At 39.7% G+C, this 11,484-nt stretch overlaps 1 protein-coding gene across 1 annotated transcript; it reads right to left on the reverse strand.

The window, feature by feature from the left end:
• Positions 1–3,832: 3,832 nt before the first annotated feature.
• Positions 3,833–4,246, reverse strand: LOC145679300 (uncharacterized). The gene has a single exon (XM_081749887.1). It carries the CDS (start codon positions 4,244–4,246, stop codon positions 3,833–3,835), a length of 414 nt encoding a protein of 137 aa, XP_081606013.1.
• Between the last annotated feature and the right edge of the window lie 7,238 nt (positions 4,247–11,484).

An 11,484-nucleotide genomic window follows, 5' to 3' on the forward strand; every position in this document is an offset into this window, starting at 1 on the left:
TTCAACTGCCTAGATGAGGTTTCCTACCTTAAACACCAGGTCGATTCTTTTCTAGTTGTTACTCGACAACGAGAAGTTGTTAAAGGGTTAATAGCAAAATGCACTTTTTCTCTTCCTCTTTAATGCATAACACAAGGAGACCTCGTGACTACCAATTAGTACTATATGTACATAAATGTTCACACGATACCAACAGTTTAGCATTTGGGGAAGTAAATACAGTGGTCACATTGGTTCTTGAATTGTTAAGAAATAGGCATAATGATATTTTAAGTCTTTATTTCATAAAGCATAATCATAAAACATTGGTGAAAATATGTTTTAGCTATGTGACTATTATATTTATTAAAGGTTTATGGGGAGGGGGACATATAAAAATTCAATAAAACTTAATAACTCTTGAACCACCCGACCGATCTTGATCAAATTTTCCATGTAGATGAGGCTCGGAACTGGGATGATTTTGATCATTTCAATTTGACGGAGCAACCTAGGGAAAGGGATGGAGGGGGAGATACACAAAAGCAATAAATATAAAAATAAAAGTGACTATGTTCGTGAATTATTTACTTTTGAACCACCCGATCGATCTCAATCAAATTTTCAACATATATGAACTTCAAACCTGGGAAGCTTCTTATCATTTCATTTTGACAGTAGATCTTAGGGGGGAAGAGAGGGGGAGAAATCTATAAAAATAAATAAAACTTAATAACTCTTGCCCACTCGAACGATCTCGATCAAACTTTCAACATAGATAAGGTTCGGGCCTGGAATGTTTTCATTATTTCACATTTACAATGCAACGAAGGGGAGGGGTAGGAGGAGATATATGTAAAAAAAAAAAAAGCGAAAATAAAAGTGACTGTCTTTGTGATTTGATCACGCTTTAACTACAGGACCGATCTTAATCAAATTTTCAATATGAATGAAGTTCGGACCTGGGGTGGATTTTATTATATCACTTTGATAAAAGACGTTGACATAGTGGGTGGAGGAAGGGAGGGGACAAATATACAAAAAATAATAAAACTTAATAACTCTCGAACTACCCAATTGATTTCGATCAAATTTTCAACATAGATGACGTTCGGGCTTGGGATATTTTTTATCATTTAACCTTGACTGTGCAACTAAGGGGCGGGGGAAGGAAGGCGTAGAAATTTGTAAGAAAAATAAAAATGAAAGTGTCTGTCTATGTGACTTCACTCTTGAACCACCTGACCGATCTCCATCAAATTTTCAACATAGATGAGGTTTGGGCCTGGGATGGTATTTATCTATTCACTTTGACCTTAGAACTTAGGGGAGGAGGTAGGACGAGGAGATATATAAAATAAATAAAACTTACTAACTCTTGAATCACCGGAAAGATCTCGATCAAATTTTCAACCTAGATTAAGTTCGAACATGAGGTGATTTTTGTCATATCACTTTGATGAAGTAACTAAAAGGAGGGGAAATACATTATAAATGATCAAAAATGACCTATACAGTGACACTTCTGATGCCATTTAAATCCAAATTGAGCCCCGCAAAAATTGTGGGTAGGGAGGATATATATATATAGGGGTTGGATAAAAATTCAAAGCGTTTACAAAAGTGTGAAAATCATACATAGTACAGTGTAGGGTCTCCCTTTCCGTCCAGAACAGCTTGGATCTGACATGGAATGGGTGTATACAGCTCCTGAATCGTGGTGTGTGGAATTTTGTCCCATTGTTCCTTCAAAACATGCTCCAGTTCCTTAAGAGGGTAATGATACCGAACACACCTTTCTAACTCAGACCACAATGGCTCAATAATGTTCAGATCTGGTGATTGTGGGACCCAGGGGAGGTGTGATACCTTCTGGTCATGCTCCTCAAACCATGATTTCACAGTTTTTACAGCATAACAGTGTGCCAAATCATCTTGGTAGATGTCATCACTGTAGGGAACAATATTTGGTCCATGGGCAGAACGTGGTAGCCCCAAAATGGAATCATACGCCTTAGCATTCATCATTTCATGCAGGGCTGTGATGGGACCTGCAGAAAAACATGATATCACTGCCCATACTGTAACAGAACCACCCCATGCTTTACAGTTGGAAGCATATAGTCTGTATCATAGGACTGCGACGGTGTTCTCCATACGTAAACACGACCGGTTGTCAGAAACAAGGTGAAGGTGTATTCATCGGACCACATTACGTGTTTCCACTGCTCATGAGTCCACGTCTTGTGGTCCTTGCACCACTGGATACGCCTCTTCGCATTTACTGCTGTAACTAGGGGTTTGGCGATAGCGGTCCTGCCATGAATTTTTATTTTATGAAGTTCCCGTCGCACTGTTTTCGATGAAACCGGGTTCTGTAGGCCGGAATTGAGTTCGGTCGTAATTGTCATTGCAGTGGTCTTCTTTTTAGCTGCTACAATCCGTTTTAATACCCTCCGGTCCCTATCTGACAGGACTGTCGTTCAACCACTGTTGCGCCTTGCACACGTCGTTTGCCCATGAATTGTGTATGCTCTCGTGACATTGAGCATAGTGTCTTTCGATACCCCCAGAATATTCGCCACTCTTGCCACAGAATTTCCAACCAGACGTGCACCAACGACCATGCCTCTTTGGAAGTCTGTCAGGTCGGCCATTTTACCTCATCACTTTCACACCACGACACTCACAGGTGAACTGGTTACTGCTGACGAAAGAGTAAAGTCCACATGACACATTGAAAACAAAAAGCGATCGGCAACTGCAACACGTGTTGTACAGTAGAGGGCCAAGCTTAGGCGCCCTGCAAGAAGTGTTCTTAGTTTTTTTTTGTTCTAGCCCTATATATATATATATATATATATATATATATATATATATATATATATATATATATATAATCAAAATAACCAATACCAGTGTCGAATTCATACTTTTCGGAGTCGCTGATATTAACAATGACACCTCCGATGCCGTGGCCCGTAACATGGGGAGCAGAGGGGATATATAAAAAAAATCGAAAATGACCAATATCAAGGAGCGCTTTAATAATAAAGTGTATTCAACGTATGAACCACACCTGAGATAAACAAAACAGTTTGTACACTCCGCGTCAAGCATGTGCTTCACGGCGAGATTTCTGCTTCGGTCAGCTGTTCTTTTTTCCGCGCGTTACTCAATCTCAAAAGCAAGATATATCTCGGTTATAAAGCAAACATAGCTAGAAGGTAATTTCGGGGGAGGGGTGTCCGAGATTCCTCCCCCGGAAAATTTTTGGGCGAAAAACGTGATTTTAGGCTTAATTTTAACAAGTTTTCCAAATTTCGGGGGGAGGCGGAACCACCTCTTGGCTACGCTACTGAATGGAATTAAGTAATAGCGCTAAGTAAATGTTATAATCAACTTAAAGAAATAAACGATAAAATAATTATGAATTACTCACGTTAATCTGAGGTTTCTTCTGAATCTCTCAACGCAGTAACTTGCAGGTCTTCATCAGAAGATTCATCAGATTCGTTGTTTATGTTAATTACAAGGCGATCCACCAAGGTGTCAGAAAGTCCGTCCAGATTCCACAGTTTCTCTTCTTCCTTCAGCACATGACGAATATTGTTTTTCCACATATCTGGTGTCACTTGAGTCAAGGCAGTTTCAAGCAGCAACCGAACGTCACGTAACTTAAACGTGGTGTTCTTTCTGGCTACAAAACCCTTAACAAACGCTCACACAGTTTGTATCGGGTTCAAATTGCTGTGGTAGGGGGGCAGTCTCTCAATCATTCTCCTAGTCTGTTTTGCGATGCTGTCTACTACATATAGCTTTTCGTTGTTGAGAGCAATGCTTTGCGCTTTATTTAGTTCCACTTTAACATCGAATTCTGACAAAGACTCTTTGCTGTTAACCACTCAATTATTTCTTGTTTTCGCCAGGAGGAGGTTGGACGTCGTTCGAGCCTTACGCTATGGTATGAAGCATTATCCATTACAGTAACACACCCGGGATCAAGTTTCGGCAATATTGTTTCAAACCATTCACGAAGAACGTCACCATTCATGTCATCATGGTAATCACCACCGCGCTTAGATTCAAAGATATGAGCACCACCATCTACAAATCCACTATCACTGCCTATATGAACAACTATTAGTCTTTTTCCTTTGCCCGTAGGATATTTTAGGCCGGTTGATTTTCCAGACAAAAACGCCTGTTTTTTAGAACATACAGTTGTGTCTACCCATACATTGGATGTAGTGTCACCTTCGTTCATCCAGGATTCGTCTAAGTAATATATGGTTCTATTTTCCGCTCTGTTTACGAATATTTCTCAAATATCGTCGCCGCCATAATGCAATGTCTTCCCTATCTAAAATAACGTTCACTTTATTTCTCTTGAGAAACTGAAAACCAATATCCAACAACAATGTGTAGAGCGTAGTTCGTTTGAAACTATTCAACATAGGATCACTATTTACAGAACTCAAAATTTTGTTTACTGTAGGTGGTTCATTTCTTAGAAAGAAATCATGCACTTTGCTCCTAATAGCACATTTCACAAAGTCATCCGCCTTCACTAATTCTGTTTCCAGTCTGTTTCTCTTTTTACCCGGTGTTTTCAACAACCCTGTTTCTTTGAACTCTTTACGTACGTTCACAACACTCGACTCAGAGCCACCAGTATATTTTGCCGTTAATTTCACTGTGTCATTCACTAACACGGTAGGATTGTTTTCCAATGGTTTATTGAACACGTTTAAAACAATTCGTTTTTCTCCGCTCTTCAATGGTTTTCCTTTTGGATGTTTCATAACTTGACACTGAACAGAAGCACTACATGTAGCCGCCATGTTTTCAAATTGTAAGGTGACTGTTGGGGGCGGGACAGTAATGACTGTTGCAATCTCTGCGTTTCTTAAGGACAGCCATTACACTCTTTTAAAAACGTTTTTTCTTTATTATGGTTATTAAGAACAATTCAAAATATATTAAATTTGTACCGAAACATATTATATAAATGTTTATTCTCTACTATATTTACTATCTACTCTCTCTCTCTCAAGTGCTTAACGTTTGTTGTTATAGATACTTATCGGTTTGCATGTTAGCAACACTGTGACGATTGTTTTTACTCGATAACAGAAGGTAAAAATTACAGAATATTTCATATATTTTGTCAGTAATTTGTAGTAGTATATTTTGCTCCGTGAGTTAATATTTTTTCGTCTCGTCTAACAAATGTGTGAAGTTAATTATAGGAAACAATATGAAAATATAGTTCCTCTCTTTAACCAATTACATATAAGCAATTACGTCAATCAGGGAACTATATTTATAACTCCAGCCAATTACATTTCATTGTAGTACGTCATATGTTTATCCCAAGTGTATTTCTTACATTGAATACACTTTAGTAAAAAGTGACTGACTAACGAAACATTTTACTGTTTTTTCTTAATTTAACCCAGCGAAGCGGATAAAAATGAAATGAAATTTTGAGTTTTACGTCCCACGGTTATGCCGGTTAGGCTAAAGGAGACGGTGATAATGAGTAATGAATGCAATGGTGGAATGAAGAAAGTGGGAGGAAACGGGAGAACCCTGAGAAAACCCACGCACACGGTGTTTGTCCACCACAAAGTTCACTTGGCGGGAGCAGGGTTTGAACCCGAGACCCCTAGCACCAGAGGTGAACGCAGCGAAGCGGATAATTGATGCTAGTATTTTATAAAAGCAATTTCCAAAGAACGAAATGTTTTCGGCTTTATCATTATTTCAAGGAAAATCTTTCCTTTTACTAACCTACATCTAACAAGTCATGGATACTGCAACCAGATTAACAATAGTGTATTGTTGGTTGCCAAACATCCCAGGGTATGCTTGCTGGGAACACGCAGAACTCGACGTTATTCTTCAATTCACATTGAATTCTGTATTTTTAAATCAGCATGTCAAAAGTTTAATAATAAGTAGCAAATATTCTTAGTTGTATGAAAATTATTGTTACATCTAATAATATCACGATAGACATCTTCGAATAATGGGCAATAGAAACAGAAATCCTAAATATTCTTTTCGTTTCGTTTCTAGCAAATGTTGACATGAAAATTTTCGGAAATGAAATGAAATTTCTAGTCTTATACGACATGCTTATGCTCCTTAATATAAACAAGACAGACGATTAATGAAATTGAATGACAATCAAATAGCTCGTGGAACAAGAGTGTTGAATGGAATTAAACGGGTAAAGCCCGGGAAAACCGACGGATACAATGTTGTCCACACAAACTCATGTCACTGGGGATCGAAAAAAGAACCAGAATCCTTTCAACCCTCTACCACCGAACTACCATCCTTCCCTTCTGAAAATTTTTGGCTTTCGAAGGAGTTAGTCTTTGTTACTCTACCATAAGAAAAAGAGATAATTTCGGACATATTTTATTTTCTTCGTACGTTCTTTTGTCCTCATTGTCACCTACACTCAAGACTAAAGACGGATTGAAATAGGAACATACTAGTAACGAAGAACTGAAAAGTACGATTTTCTTGAAAAATGTTTCGTTCATATTACGGATATATATACAGCGTGAGGGAGCTAAAAGTACCATCCGAAATACCGAAGAAACTACAAACGCTAGCGATGTAAGGTTTACGAGAAACAATAATAGCAGTAGAGGCTCGTAAAATGGAGGTGTGGGGTGGTTCGAAAAAGAGCCACAAATGGGGTATCTGGAGCAAAGTTATACTTTGTTAAATGGAATGATATAAATTCCATAAAAGAGCACACGCAGAGAAACACAACGCCGTTGGTCCATGTATGTACTACACATAGGAACGAAGATATGGGCATGTAAATAGGTGTAAACAAAATAACAAGTGGCCCACAACATGTATGTTTGAGCTGTCAAAACAAATCGGACATGAAGAAAGGGCGTGATAACAGGGAAGAAAAAATAGAGGAGACATCGTCAGAACCATTTATGTGACAGTGTTACAGCATAATGACAATGCCCATTACAGTATATGGTAGAACCACTGTGTAATAAGCGAAAACCTGTCAAAGTGCATGTTCAAAATGGTTACAGTCAGCTGCGATATAGTATCGAAGCGCCCACCCAAAGATCGTTGCAAAGAATGTAGCATCGCAGAGGGAATGTCCGTACAAGCGTCAGTAATGCGGTGTTGTATATCTTCTGGTGTTGTTGGCACATCCCGGTAGACAATGTCCTTCAGCGTTCCCCACAGGAAAAAGTCTAACGGTGGGAAATCTGGTGAACGAGAAGGCTATTTGACAGGCCCGGCACGTCCAATCCATCTATTGTGAAACATATTTTCCACACATGCTCTGTGAGCTGGGCACCTATCATGTTGGTACCACATTCTCCTCCTTGTCTGAAGTGGTTTGTCCTTTAATAGTGCAGGCAGTTCATGTTGTAAAAAGTGTATGTATCAGTCAGCATTCAGCGTCCCTTGTATGAAAAAAGGGCCAATGAGATGTTCACTCACCACACCACACGTTCAACTCCATGGGCGCTGGCGTTCCACCTGGCGAAGCCAATGCGGATTTGTCACAGACCAATAGTACATGTTCCTTAGGTTGACATTTCCATGGTTGGTAAAAGTCGGTGAACAGGATACGTGACAAACGTGGTGCGTGGTGCCGTAACATCCATGTGCAAAGCTGAACACGGTTCACAAAATCATTCCCTTGATATTGGTAAAACTTATGTGTGTGCAGAATGCGTCATACACTTCGCTGACTCATCCCACCATCCCTGATAATTTCACGGAAGCTAATTTGCGGATTCACAGCAACAGTGGCGAGAACATTTGTTGCACCTGTCTCACCTGTAATTGGCTTGTTCCGCACACGTTGTCGTGGTGTTACACTTCCGGTTTCTCTTAACCCGGGAACGGTCGACAGGGGAGCGCAGCGCTCACCCTGGTTTAAGTTTTCGTTCCAAAGTCGCCCTAGTGGGGTCACAGGCTTGAGGCGCCATCTAGGTGTCTCTTGATGTGTCTTGTGTATGAGAGTCAAGTGTAACGTTTTTCGTTCAGTTCTGTTGGAGTAGCACTGGCCTTAAAAATGTGACTATGCGTAATTTGTGAGCGCCACGCTCACCTGTCGACCAACGGCGTGACTGATTTTCTCGAGATCATGGACAACAACAAGGAGCATATTCAGCTATGGCTTGCAAATAACAAAAGAAAACGGTACGATATGCTGCCTGTCAAGTGCCAATCTATGGAAACACACTGTCAGCATCATCTGGAAGTGTAATGGATGGCATCAGTACAGTTATGAGACATGGAGTACAACAGCGTCTTATTGAAATACCTACTATATGTATTAAGAAACATAAATAGAGTGTTTACACTAAGATATTTTTATCTTTAATTTCATTAGAAATTTCCAACTCAAAATATGAATAGTATGAACATATGAAGGGCATATACTGAAAACTCGTTCTAATTACGTTAATATTATTTTTGGAAAATGTAATCCTTATGTGATAATGATAATAAAAATGTAATTTTATACGACAATGATAATCAACTCATTGTATTGTTTATGTGATAACAGAAATTGATTTCATAAAGAACTTTGATAATAAAAATAGATATAACTTATAATAAGAAATGGTTTTATATAAACGCATTATAATTTTATTTGAGATTTAAATAATAATAATAATAATAATAATAATAATAATAATAATAATAATAATAATAATAAATCACAAAATGTCAACATATAGAAATGTGTTCAAAATAAATCCCATATAAAGTCATAAGCAGCTATGAAAACGATTATATTGTAAGTGAGCGCCGCTCTCACCTTTCGACGCTCGCGTCACAAATCAACACTCGACTGTTCCCGGGTTAATTTACTAAATAACTTATCGAACAGACGTCGAGATGGCTGTCGTCTGTCCGGATATCTCTCTGAGTACACACCCTAGGCTTCTGAGGTATTCTTTAGACATTACCCATAAATCAGAATCATGTCCGCTTTTTCTATGTTCGTAAACACAATAGTCTTCGCTCTTACCACTACCACTGCCTGATATGAACTAACACGATCTCGTGGCTCTGCAATCAAAACTTGCTCTGCGTCAAGACAGTTTTGTCAGGCACCTGAAACGTCTTACATACCGTAGCACTGACGGCCAAGTAGGTCACTTGTTACTTTGTTTACACCTATTCGCATGGTCATCTCTTCGTTCCTATATGTAGTACACACATGGGAATAACGGCGTTCTGTTTCTCTGCGTGTGCTCTTTTATATTATGCATGTTAATGTATATCGTTCCATTTAACAAAATATAACTTTGCTTCAGATGCCCCATTTGTCGCTCTTTTTCGAACCACCCCATACCACCATTTTACGAGCCCCTACTGCTATTATTGTTTCTCACAAACCTTACATCGCTAGTGTTTCTAGTTTCTTCGCTATTTTGGGTGTACTTATAGCTGCTTCACGCTATATATATATATATACAGATGGTGACAGAAAAATGGAAACACCTGAACGAAATTGCAACTTACCAGATTAATATGGTGTCGGGCCACCTTTCGCCTTCAGAACAGCCTTGATGCGACGTGGGATGGAGGCATAGAGGTCGTGAATGGTAGCAAGTGGAATTTTACCCCATTCCTCGTGCAGGACATCGGCCAGTTCTGTGAGAGAGGATGGAGGTGGAAACCGACGTCGGAGTCGTGTTTCCAAGACAAACCACAGATGTTCAATTATGTTGAGATCTGTGGATTAAGCGGGCCAGGAGAGGTGTTGAACTTCATCCCGATTTTCCTCAAACCACGCTGCAATAACGCCAGCTGTGTGAATAGGTGCATTATCATCCTGGAAGATGGCGTCATTGTCAGGGAACAACATCCAGACCATAGGATGCAAGTGGTCTCCTAAAATTGCGACATAATCGTTGGCAGTGATTCGTCTACTAAGTGTGACTACAGGACCCAATGAAAACCATGATATGGTGGCCCACAGCATCACCGAGCCGCCGCCATGTTTCACAGTTGGGCGGAGACACTGCAGATCATAAGCTTCTTTGGGCGTTCTCCACACATAAACACGGCTCGTGGTTGAGAATAGAGTGAAGGATGACTCATCCGACCATATCACACGTTTCCAGTCCTCAATGGTCCAGTTGCATAGTCGCGGCACCATTTGCGGCGTGCGAAAGCGCTATGGTCCCTGATGAGCGGTTTGGCCCATGCAACACGACCCCGTAATTTCATGTCATGTAATTCGCGGTGGACTGTGATTGTCGAAACAGGGTGGGGGAGGTGCTGATTGAGTTCCTTCGTCACTTGCTCGGCAGTGGCACGACGGTTCTGCGTGACAATGCGCTTTAATACCCGGCGTGACATGTCACTCATGATTTTCTTCCGCCCACTGTTCCGCTTCCCCGATGTGGTTTATCTCGTGTGTTGTCTAGGCCGTCATCACCTTCGACACTGTCCCACGCGACACACCTAACACAGTAGCCACTGCCGTCGCACTCACTCCACATAACCGCGCACAAACAATTTGCCCTCTTTGAAAATCTGAGAGGTCTCCCATTTTACACTACCTCCGTCTGCTGCAGCCACTGGACTCTGCTGTTCCACTGTGCCTGACGTAGTATGGAGACCGACCTAACACACCACTACCAGCGGTCCGGCGCTGCGGGCGCCACGACATCACTGCCAACTTATACATCTGACGTCTTGCCAACTACAGGTGTTTCCATTTTTCTGATCACCATCTATCTATCTATCTATCTATCTATCTATATATATATATATATATATATATATATGTGTGTGTGTGTGTGTGTGTGTGTGTGTGTGTGTGTGCATGTAAAATTATAGACAGAAAACTTAAAGTGATCTACTGATCTACTCTTTAGAAAGTATGTATAGATACGATGAGTTCGATTGTACTATTCTTCGATAATAATATAGTATTTTTTAAATTAAAGTATGGCACGCTCATTTCCAAGACTATGTCACAAAAAGTTGTTTGCTCGTCCTTGTTTCTCAGTTTTCGAAAAAAAGTATTAATTTGTTCATAATATTAATAAGTTAAACCTAAATTATCATACTATTCTTATCAACAACGAAACAAGACAAAATTCTCTCAATGTAAAGTGATTTTATATATTTATTTTCCAGACAAAATAAATAAATACGTATATCGTGGTAATATAAAATACCTCTAAATTTCACTACGAGTATAAGTCCTAACCGCTGAAGCAAATTGAAGGAAAAATGGCAAAGCGTCAATATGTTATTATATTAATAGTAGATACATGATCATGCTCCGAGTTCAAATCTCGCAACGAGCGAAGTTAGCTCATGTTTTACCAGATTTTTCTTGGTGTTACTACGCAAATCCTAGGATGTTTCTTGTGCATCCAAAGTGGCTCATGCGTCGACCGGCAAATCCTGAGAAATAGATAGATGTGCCTCTTCAATACTGTCTTTATTGATCACTGGTATCGTTTT

This window comes from Thermobia domestica, chromosome 2 (genome assembly GCF_964235325.1).
Source record: "Thermobia domestica chromosome 2, izTheDome1.hap1.1, whole genome shotgun sequence".
In the NCBI taxonomy this organism is placed as follows: Eukaryota; Metazoa; Arthropoda; class Insecta; order Zygentoma; family Lepismatidae; genus Thermobia; species Thermobia domestica.